General features: G+C 38.3%; 1 protein-coding gene across 2 annotated transcripts; it reads left to right on the top strand.

The window, feature by feature from the left end:
- The first annotated feature begins 1,159 nt into the window (after nucleotides 1–1,159).
- LOC118280467 (26S proteasome non-ATPase regulatory subunit 13) lies at nucleotides 1,160–11,649 on the top strand. 2 transcript variants are annotated; one of them, XM_035600511.2, is made up of 9 exons: nucleotides 1,160–1,327; nucleotides 1,771–1,884; nucleotides 2,237–2,372; nucleotides 2,954–3,102; nucleotides 3,435–3,594; nucleotides 4,336–4,521; nucleotides 5,407–5,547; nucleotides 10,067–10,237; nucleotides 11,550–11,649. In XM_035600511.2, exons 1-8 carry the CDS (start codon nucleotides 1,209–1,211, stop codon nucleotides 10,220–10,222), a joined length of 1,161 nt encoding a protein of 386 aa, XP_035456404.1. In that variant the 5' UTR covers nucleotides 1,160–1,208; the 3' UTR covers nucleotides 10,223–10,237; nucleotides 11,550–11,649. The 2 variants fall into 2 exon arrangements, with proteins under 2 accessions (XP_035456404.1, XP_035456405.1); XM_035600512.2 differs by having other exon boundaries at nucleotides 10,067–10,247.
- The last annotated feature ends 75 nt before the right edge of the window (nucleotides 11,650–11,724 follow it).

Below are 11,724 nucleotides of genomic sequence, written 5' to 3'. Positions count from 1 at the left end.
GGCGTTACCAGTGCGTTGCCGGTCTTTCGGGGGTTAGGATTTTAAGGGGTGTTTGAGAATCGGGGATTGTTAAGATTAGGAAGAGGGGAATTGGGCCTCCGGTAACCTCACTAACACAACGCAAGCGTTGTTTCACATCTTTTATTTTATTCTCCAAAGACGTCAATTCAATCGGCGAAGCGCCACCGCTTCATGGTAGATAGCCGGAACCCCGGTACCCGCTAGGTAGTCCGCAGCTCCGGATCATCTTTGTGATACCATGGACTGTACAATTACGCAATTACAATTTGAAGAGTTTGTTTGTTTAAACGCGCTAATCTCTGGAACTACTGGTTCGATTTGAAAAATAGTTTTTGTTTTGGATAGTCCATGTATTAAAGAAGGCTATATAGGGTAAAAATCACGCTACGACGAATAGGAGCCGAGCAGAGAGGGTGAAACCGCGCTAAAGAAGAGCTAGTCCTTTTTAAAAGACCGACAACGTACTTGTGACTCCTCTGGTTTTTTTTGATGTAATAGGTGGCAAACGAGCAGCACTAAGTCACCTGATGGTAAGCGATCAGCGCCGCCCGATAAGTTGCCGGCCTTTTTAAAAAGGAGCTCTTATGCTCTTTTCTTGAAGGTTTGCATGGACACCGTCCATATGCGACGCTAATTGCTTACCATCAGGTGATGCTGCTCATATGCCTCCTATTCCATAAAAAATCGCTCGATAGATAGCAATAGGCTCGCCCCCTATTACATGGGACTTATAACATAACTGGGGAAAAGTGGGTGTTTTAATTACTTTTTTAAACGTTGCCCCACACTAGGATTTTCTCCTGTGTCGCGAGTGCGTTTACAAACATACAAGTTCACATAGGTACACATAACACCCAGACCCGGAGTGCTCAAATAAATTACTATGTATTGAATTTGGCTGATATCATTAAGCATAGCTAACCTTAAGTTCTAATAAAAAGAAACATAAAAATAAGAAAATGTAATTCATGAACTTATTCTACCTACTTATAGTCCTATAACGCCATCTACTATCGAATAGCTGTAACTTTATTGCTACTCCACTTACTACTACTCAACACTAGATGGCAGCACAACTAGCTAACTTCAATTAGGCAGAATACGAATTCCTTTGCCTGAACCAGAAAACTTGACAACAAAATCGCAATCCGCGACTAACTTCATATCATTACAAGTAAATCTGAAACATGGCGACTGGCGTGAAGTTTTATAACGTTGAATTAAACGATTTTATTGCAAGAAAACAGACAACTCACCCCGAGTTGTCTGCAGAATGGCTTAAATTAGAAGAACTATACAACAAAAAGTAAGTATTACACTATCTTACCTATCATTTTACTGTAATATCGAAAGTTGAAAAGTCACCGTGTCATTGTCCTTAGTTCGAACAAATTCGAACTGTTTTATTATGAATTCAGGTCAAAATAGTTACTCTAACTCTAATTCTTTAACTTCCCTATCACCCGATTCTCGTTATTAACTCATTAACAATGAATAAATCACGATACTTTACATTTTACATGAGATACGCGGCATCTATCTTCATCACTCTGTGAAGTTACTTCAATCACGGTTTTCTTGTAGTAAATTCAGCTAAATTGTCTAAAATTACGGATTAACTAACGTTAATACTATCTACCTCTCCATATAACAAGGTTACGACACTTTAATTCACCTATTTTTGTAGATATTTCATCAAAATAAAAGTGACTTGCAAATAGTACTCTCAAACCTTAAAATTTGTTCCAGATTATGGCACCAGCTTACCTTGAAGATCCAGGAGTTGGTGGAGAAGCCCACCATGCAGACTGGAGACAACCTGATCACTTTATACGCCAATTTTGTTAGTTATTTTGAAAATAAGTAAGTATTTGACTAAGTTTTATGTCTATTTTCTAATCTATTTACTTTTTGATATCTTAGAGTTAGTCTTTGTCTTCAGAATAGCTGTTGAATGTTGATTATGGTCTCTTTGTCTAAATCAGACACTGAAAATCTGTTCAATTAAATATCAGAATAAAATATATTTTCATGAAAATGAAAAGTTTCAAGCCCGACTAGGAACTTGCTTAACACCGCCAACAAAAAACTGTTAAAGGCTATTGAACTCCACTAGTGTCGGACAGTGTTGTCCGACATGGCGTCTAAGGTGTGAAAAACACATGTTTGAAAGACATTCTCTCTCCAATACTCATATTCCTCTTCCTCCTTCCAGAATAAACCCGCTGTCCCTGGTGGAGATCATAGCGCATGTGGTGAAGCAGTACACCAACAAGAAGGAAGCCATCGCCTTCCTGGAGAAAATTGAGGGCAAAGTCAAGGCTAACGATGAAGCTCTCGCACTCTGCAAGGTGAGTGACCAATTTTTCCAAGCAATATTTCTAAATTTCTTCTTTCTTCTCCTCTAATAACATCTTCTGATTTGTTTCATTGTGGGATCCAAGACAGTCATTCAATTCCCTGGGACGCGCCGGACTTAAGTGTTCCGGTGTTTTCATGTTTGTATCTACTGTAGATCCTGGTGCACAGGAGTTGCAGCGGTATGGGAGGTTATGGTGGGCTTGTCCCATTAAAAAAAAAAAAGTATCACTTCTCATCTTGGAACTGAAAGTTAAAATTATTCAATAATTCACTAAAAAACTACATACTACTATGACTACTACTACTATGCTTTTTCACCAGCTCTGCTTGGCTTGTGTAAGCTGAAACATGATGTTTTAGTGATTAAAGAATTTTGAAAAACGAAAGTGTTTCTGTAAGTTGACACATTCAAACAAACAAACTTTTCAGCTTTATGTAATTGTGTACCTATTAAATTACATGGTGCATGAACAAATTATGAACATGAATGGCAGAAACTGGGTTCAACAGCATACCCACAACTTTCAACTCGCTCATGACAGTTTAAAATAACCACAACGTGAAATTCCAGGTCCTCCAAGGCCAGATATACCTAGAACAGCTGAATGACCTGGATGCCACGGAGAAGATCATCGAACAGCTGGAGGGCAGCCTCGAGGATGCTGATGGAGTCACTCCAGTGCACGGCAGATTTTATAAGCTCGCTTCTGAGTACTACAGGTACTTAGATTTTCCTTATGTTTTTTTCTTGTAACTGGTAAACGAGCAGACGGATCACCCGATGGTAAGCAATAGCCGCTGCCCATGGACACTTGACTGTAACATCAGAGGTGTTACAAGTGCGCTGGCCTTTTGTGTGCTGTGCCTTTTGTGGGTTAAAAAAATTAATGGTTGTTGGGGAATCTGGGATTGGTCAGATTGGTGGCCTTCGGTTTTCTGTTGGACCATGGTATCACTCCGGTCGAACAAACATCTTTATACCTTCAATGCAGCTTTAGCTGTGTACCAGTCACTAAATTACCAAAAACTTTAACTCAACAATGTTCCCACAGAGTCCGAGGCCCGATGGCGAAGTACTACCGCTCAGCGCTCCGCTACGTGGGCTGCGCGGGCGGGGGCGCAGGCCTAGCGCCGGAGGAGCGCCGCGCCACCGCACTGCGACTCGCGCTCGCCGCTGTCATCGCACCTAATGTTTATGATCTAGGGGAGCTGGTTAGTATGATACAATATTTTAAGACTTGTCAAATTCACTAACTTTTAAGTTTCTAAAACGATTTTAGCAAAAATCAGTTTTCAGTCTCAAAAACGATCTTAGCAAAATCAGTATTTTGTAAAATTATTTTGTTAGACTAAAAAGACCGATTTTAAAATATTGAAGTTTGAAAAACTACTATTTACTATTGACTATAATTTAAAATAATTATGTTAAAGAATACTGCTGTCTTTCGAAACCAGGGATTAAATAAAGCTAAGCAAATTGTGTTTTGTACCTTTTCACTAGATAATAATAATCTTAAACAACAGCCATTCTTATAATAGAAACAACAACAAAAATAAAACTATTATAGGTACACATACAACTACTTCCATAGCCTGTCTCCCATGGGGGTAGGCAGAGACAATGGAAGGCCAATTGCTACGACTCTCACATACCTCTTTCGCTTCATCAACAGTCATCAGTCTTTTCATGCATGCTCGTCGGTTAAGGGTACCTACTTTTAATTTGTCCCTTCTTTAATATATCGCCAATTTGGTCTATATATCCGTCTAACGGTTAATGGTACTTTTAATTTGGATCTTCTTTGATATATCGCCGATCTGATCGATATACCGTCTGGAGCACTCTCTACCAACGGCCCCATTCATGTTACGTACATACAACAAATTTACTCATAAAAAATCACACCTATCACCCTTAGTTCCTTATAATAATGACTCTGTCCACCTCCGCAGCTAGCTCACCCAATCCTGGAATCCCTGCAAGGCACTCCGGACGCGTGGGCCTGTGAGCTGGTGAAGGCGGTGGCTTCCGGAGACGTGGCACTCTTCGAGAAAGTCAGGGCCTCCGCCCACCACCCGGACCTAGCGCGGACCGACAGACAACTGAGGCAGAAGATCGCTATCTTGTGTTTGATGGAGGTAGGCTGTGTAGTTTGTTTACTGTTACTCTGCTGAAAGACATGCTACACTAACAATACACTCGATTTTTAGTTTTTTTAATTCCACTTATACATGTATTTTTTAACATGCGGCGTGCAGCACCGCCCTCCCGCCCGCAATAAAATGCTCATGCAGCAGAGGTGCAACATAAAAACACACACATAACATGCAATATACCACTCGACATATGTTTCGCTCCTCCACGGAGCGTCCTCAGGAGGTGTTGACTCGGTGGCTCCCGAAAAATCGAATGTATTGTTAGTGTGAAGTTTGTGTAAATTGGTATACTGTTAATAAGAATTATCCATGGATTGGAAAGAGAAAGGCCACAAAATAGGTGGGACGACATCAGACAAATCACGGGAATAACGAAGAGTGGAATAGAGAAGATTGGAGGAGGCCATTGCCACCTAGCAAATAGACAAGCAGAAGTGGAGAAAGAACGCAATGATAGCTTAGATTTTGTCATGTCCGAATAAAAAAGGTTTTCTTTTATATGGTATAAGCCGGTAAACGAACAGACGGATCACCTGATGGTAATCAATCGCCGCCGCTCATGAACATTTAAAACATCAGAGGTGTTACAAGCCTTTTGGGGGTTAGGAATCTGGGATTGGGAAGGGGGTAATTGGACCTCCGGTAATCACTCACACAACGCAAGTTGTTTCACGTCGGTGTACTGCTCGTGGTATCACTCCGGTCGAGCCGGCCCAGCAGTGCCGAAGCATGGTTCTCCCACACTTAAATAAAATTATATAAGAATTTAATGTGGAACAGCCACAAATTGCGGATTGCGGGTGTTTATAGGTGTTACCTAACTGACGGACTAAATAGATTTTTAATTTTCATCATCCCCATTTTCAGATGGCGTTCAACCGCACATCAGCGCAGCGCAAGCTGACGTTCGCGGAGATAGCCCGCGAGGCCAGGGTGCCCATTGACGAGGTGGAGCTGCTTGTCATGAAGGCGCTCGCAGAGAAACTCATCAGGGGACATATTGATCAGGTATGTTATTGCGGTTTTGGGAAAAATTTTATACAGGGTGTAACAAAATACCCATATACATCAAGAAGCACTGAAGAATACAGGTTTAATAGAATCTCTACACAAAGTTTCAGCCTAAAATTCGTTAAAAAAAAAATTGGTACCAAATTCTTGATGTCGTATGATTCTTGATTTTAAATCATACAAACGTGTCACAACACTACAGGGGTCGAGACATTTCTTCTGTAAATCTGATCGCCTAGTACCTATCTACCTAATTTTGATTCGTGCGGCGACGGTGCGTGCGTAGGTACATTAGACGCTTTGTTTGCCTAGTACCTGTAAGCTAAAATTTGCCTGAACATTAAAATGAAAAATTTATTTAACTTACATTTTTAAAGATATGGTTCGGCGTGACTATCGTGAATACACAACACACTTTTGCTAGCTTGTAAAACAAATCTCAATCACAATCACAACAATAACAAACACCTTCTGAATGCTACGTGCGTTAAATCTTCTCTCTTACAAACACTGTTATAATACCAACGAAAGATAATTCAACTCCACATTAAAGAAATTGATAATATTTTTTCGTAAAATTAAAATTCTAATATTTTTCCGAAATACTGAGATGACTGAGACGTTCATGATGACAATATTATGTCAACCCTGACAACTAGGGCTGGCGATCTGAGATCTTCTTCCCGCGAACCAAAAAGGTTGATACCTATTTTGAATCGGTTCACATTATTATTGAATCGGTAATGTAAATTAGATTAGGAATGATATTTCTATGTATTCCACTGTAAATAAATGCATTGAATAGTAGCCAATTAAAATACAACATGTGTGTTTTATCTATTAATTTAATCAAATACGTATTTTAGAAATGAACGTCGAATTTGACTACAGGCTCTTATTAGCCCTGAAAAAGTTAACAACTTAGCCTTAGTTTACAAGTAACTAATGTAGTTACAAATAATATTTGATTTTTCAGTGTACTTTTAACTATTATGAAATACATCGAACCAAGAACGATAAATCGTATTTTCTTTAAATCGGTTTCTTTCGGAGCGAGTCCCACATCCTCAATGACAATTCCTATGTACAGAGAGAGAGGAGACATCCAAAGAAAGTAGCCAACAGACGATGACAACATTTCCATCTCTCTCACATAATACACTCAAGCAACGCGTGCGACTGGGAAACAAGATTTTATCGTATTTAATATGAAATTAGGGATCTGTGAGTGCGCAACCGTTTTCCAATTTATGTAATGACAATTCTCGTTTCTTATGGATTCCTAGTACTTTTGCATGTTAACTAAACTAAGCTGCTGAGTTTTTCGTGAAAATTTTTCTATCTATCTGTAAATTCTGTCGATAATTTAATTAAAATGAAGAACGGAACCCCCTGTGAGTTTATTTGTACTAGGAGACACATAATTTGCTTAGAATTGATGTTTAGGGTTCAAATATTACTATATGAAATCCTTTTTCGTAGCGTCTTCAATTATTGTAATAACGATTCTCGTTTCTTATGGGTTCCTAGTATTTTTACATGTTTTTCTCATTAAGACTAAGCTAATTTGCTGAGTTTTTTTTTAAATTCTGTCAATCTCTCTAAACGCCTCCAAGTAAAAACGTTTATTAAAAAAATATTCAAGAACGGAACCCACTGAGAGTTTTTTGTACTAGGACACACATAACTTGCATAGAATTGATATTTAGGGTTCAGTTGAACACAATATTATGATATGAAACCCTTTTTCGTAACGTCTTCAATGTATGTAATAACAATTCTAGTTTCTTATGGGTTCCTGGTACTTTTGCATGTTTTTCTCATTAAGACTAGGTAAAGTAGGTAAGAGTAGGAGGTACCCACAACAGAGAGATAGGAGACAGAGATTGACAGAAGTTCACGAAAAGCTCAGCAAGTTAGTTTAGTCTTAATGAGAAAAACTTGCAAAGGTAGATTACTTCACTCATTTGTTTGAGACCATCTTATCCAAGTAAAACAAAAAAAAAATGGTATCTCTTTGTATCACGTAAAGCCCAGATATTCTTTGTTTTTTATGAAAACCTTTCTTCTTAAAACAATTTTTACGAAGAAAAAAAAATGTTACGAAAAATAAATATCCGGAACCCTTTTTTCATTTATTCTAAGAAATACCAGGAGTAAGGGTTTTGATTTTATTTAAGTACATTGAGTGCACTTGCACTGACACCGATCAGCTGATTTCTTGCAAGTGATGTAATGATTTCATTTCCAAATGTAGGATTTCATGTATCTTATGTATTGAAAAATTCATAACTTCGTTCCATGCAAACATGAGTTTAAAAAACCCTTCCCGTATAGTTTGTTATGTTATCTAGAAACCGTGCACTTGATGTGTATACCCCCTTTTTGTTACACGTTGTATAATAATCAATTATTGTAACTTTCGTGAGATATACTAAATTTATTACTTTTTCGTTTGTCTAGTGGCAGGGATAATTATAAAAAAGGCACGTCTTTTATCTCCGAAAGAATAGGTTGCACATTACGGCACGTAATGCCACTGTACAATGTACACTCACTTTCCACTATTCGTGTTGTAAGTCCCATGTAATAGAGGGTGAGCCTATTGCCATATACTGGGGACAATTCCAGACTCCGTGCTACTACTGAGAAATTTTAAAGAATTTTCGATAGCTAAGCTGTGAAAAAGTCTAGCAATACTCGGGCAAAGTACGTGTTTACATTGTATACTCGAGCTGCGCATCTCACTCGCACAGCTACATAGTTTAGTATCAGTGGAAACGGTCACATAGTTTCACAGTTTAGCTATTACATAGCATAGCTACATAGCACAACTCTGGGGGGAAAAGCACCCTAATGTCAGCATTCTCTGTCTTTTTAGGTATAACTCTGGACGCTAAGCTACAGTGGGCTCCACACGTAGATAAGTTGTCGAAAAGACTCAGCTCTGCAGCATATGCCGTTAAAAAAATTAGAAATTTGACCGATGTAAATACAGCGCGATTAGTATACTTTAGTTATTTTCATAGTATCATGTCATATGGTATCCTCCTGTGGGGAAATGCTGCTGACATTCAGTCTGTCTTTGTGCTGCAGAAAAGAGCCATTCGATCAATTTATAATCTTAGTCCGAGGCACTCTCTTAGGGAACTATTTAAAGAAATTAATATATTGACTGTTCCTTCTCAATACATTTATGAAAATGTAGTGTATGCTCACAAAAACATTAATTTATTCAAAAAGTATTGTGATATACATAATATAAACACTAGAAGTAAAAACAAATATATTGTTCCCACTACTAGACTTAAGAAAATAAGTGGTTCGTTCAGATGTCAATGCATACGCTTTTACAATAAAATTCCCAGCGATATTCAAAGTTTGAGCCTGAATAAATTTAAAAATGTTATTAAAGAAAAACTGTATAGTAAAGCTTTTTATAAAATTAAAGACTACTTAGATGATAGTCAGGCTTGGGAGTGAGCCGCTATAATGTCCACACAGGTCATGTTGACATGTTTGTAACACAAGTTACATTTTTATACAATTTGACATGATATACATTAATATCATTCGATATTTTTTTTGTTTTCACATATTATTTTTAAAATTGTTAGTTTGAGGACCGTGCGAGAGTTTGCCTAGTCATTTCACTTTTAGTTAATTATATTCTGACAGTGTGAGCATTTGTGTGGCCTACCCAAATGTTCTTTTGGTAGGTATTGTTCGTCGGATCATTCAGCAACAGCCGTCAGCTGAGCTCATTGTAAACTGACACATGCGTGCTGCCATCTGAACAGGTCCGCTCAAACTGCTGTGGTTCTTTCCTCAAAAGACCACTACAGAATAAACTTGCACGGTTCTCCGACATCTTTAATTGATTTTGTCTGGACTTTAAAAGAGACTATGACCTCTGAGTTTGTTTCGGCATTTCTTCTCAGAGTAGTCGGATAGGAAATGCCGGCCTCATCTAGCTATTTGAAATATTGACGTGTAAAAGTGTTATTTTATAATCTATTTACAGAAATAAATATCATTTATCATTTATCATTTATCTCTATCAGTCACCCTGTTTAACTGTTTACCAAAAATGACTGTCTCTGTACTGCATTAATCTTTATTTTCTTACCTATACAATGTGATAGAGGTGAGACATCTAACGCTATTTTTCAATATTTTCAATTGGGGGTTCAACCTCTCATATTATTTTTTTTGTCGATAAAATTAGATGTAGTACTCAGCCTTAATGGGTTAGAAGTCCCACGCCTCTCACATTGTATATTAAACTAGCTACTTCCCCGCGGTTTCACCCGCTCTGCTCGGCTCCTATTGGTCATAGCGTGATGTTTTATAGCCTATAGCCTTCCTCGATAAATGCACTATTCAACACAAAAAGAATTATTCAAATCGGACCAGTAGTTCCGGAGATTAGCGCGTTCAAACAAACTCTTCAGCTTTATAATATTAGTATAGATAGTATAGATTATTTGATCAACCACACTTACTGTCTCTCCAGGTGAACAGCACGGCGCACATAGGCTGGGTGCGTCCTAGGGCTCTGCCCCGCGCGGGGGCGGCGGCGCTGGCGGCGCGCCTCGACGCCTGGTGTGTCGCTGTCGCCGGCGCCGCGGACCTGCTGGCCGGCGCCGCGCCAGACCTGCTCACCGCATAGCATCCGGACACCACGGTATACCTTGGTTTATTCATCACTAGCGACCCGCCCCAGCTTCGCATGGGTGCATTGGTGCAATGGTCCATGAGAGAAAGCATGGAAGCAGTCATCAGGGCTAGGGAGGGTAACACTAGGTTTTAAGTTGTTTATTGCTGATAAAATAAAATGTAACTTTTTAACCATTTGCATTTGCTTGCTTTTTTTATTCCCTGGTAAACAAAAAACCAAATCCATTGATTTATTCTTAAACTTAAATGAATTGCCTTTCCAATGATACCTTACAGTCATATGTCTGCCATTGATTAATAGGGTTAAAATGACTATGAAGGGAACTTTTAAAGAGGTGCGATTTTTGTGACGCCGAGTGTATAAACCTTCCTCTTGAATCACTCTATCTATTAAAAAAACCGCATCAAAATCCGTTGCGTAGTTTTAAAGATTTAAGCGTACAAAGGGACATAGGGACAGAGAAAGCGACTTTGTTTTATACTATGTAGTGATCAGGCAATCAGCCACGTACTGTCCACTGCCCCCCACAGTCCTCCCCTAATGACTACACATCGTGAGATTGGAAGCGACCTATATACCCTTTTGCTTTACGTTAATAAACTTATTTATTTATTTAGTGTCACCAACATAAATACAGCAATATTTCACAATGAAAATAACAGTTACATACAAATACAACTTAAAGCGAACTCATATTAAAGGTACTAAAGTTTTTTATTTAGACCCGTCCAGAGGTCTCAGTACGAGTTTGTTTTACGTTTAACTACATTGAAACGAGTGCGCGTTCGACGCTCTGATTGGTTGGTTAATTTATTGGAACGCGCTCTCGTTTCGTTTTCTTTCAACGCAGCAAACTCCTACTAAAGCCCCAGCAGTTTTGTGTGGAGAGAAACAAACAAACCAACATACCTACCTACTTACTTACATACAAACATCCATACATACATACAATCATCCATTCATCTATCCATATATGGTCGCTTTTACAATATTACTTTCGCATTTATAATATTAGTAAGATACATTATAAAAACTACTGATGATGTTTATGTACGAAAATCTATTTATCTATTCTAACCAAGAATTGTATTGTGAATCTGATTGAAAAAGAGTAACCTATGGAGTTTGTTGCTCGTTCTTCTCCATAGGAATCTACACTTTGGAACGAGCAAATAGAGCAACTAGAGGACTGACCGACAGACTGACATTTTTTTTTTTAATATTGTAATATTTGCTTTGACATTCAAAAGTGCCTTCCTGGTCTATTTGAAATAAATAATTTTGACTTTGATTTTGATTTTGTTGTTTTTTTTTGCAGGCACCTGATGCCGCAGACGGCGCTCCAGTCGAGTAGGGAATGTATTCGTCAAATCTTCCTCCCAACTAATATTTACTGTAAACAATAAATTTTAATTCTAAACCAATGAGTTTTATTTTATAACGAAACACTTTACATTCCCATTTCTTTCTTTGACTTCTCTCGCCTTGGGCGA

This window comes from Spodoptera frugiperda, chromosome 21 (assembly GCF_023101765.2).
Source record: "Spodoptera frugiperda isolate SF20-4 chromosome 21, AGI-APGP_CSIRO_Sfru_2.0, whole genome shotgun sequence".
Lineage (NCBI taxonomy): Eukaryota > Metazoa > Arthropoda > Insecta > Lepidoptera > Noctuidae > Spodoptera > Spodoptera frugiperda.
This window is presented reverse-complemented; position numbering and strand designations above follow the sequence as displayed.

Bases quoted from the DNA above. Each gene is read 5' to 3' on its own strand.
- LOC118280467 (XM_035600511.2), top strand. From the start codon at position 1,209: ATGGCGACTGGCGTGAAGTTTTATAACGTTGAATTAAACGATTTTATT. The intron at 1,885-2,236 runs GTAAGTATTTGA...TCCTCCTTCCAG, and splicing joins GTTAGTTATTTTGAAAATAA to AATAAACCCGCTGTCCCTGG. The intron at 5,548-10,066 runs GTATGTTATTGC...CTGTCTCTCCAG, and splicing joins TCAGGGGACATATTGATCAG to GTGAACAGCACGGCGCACAT.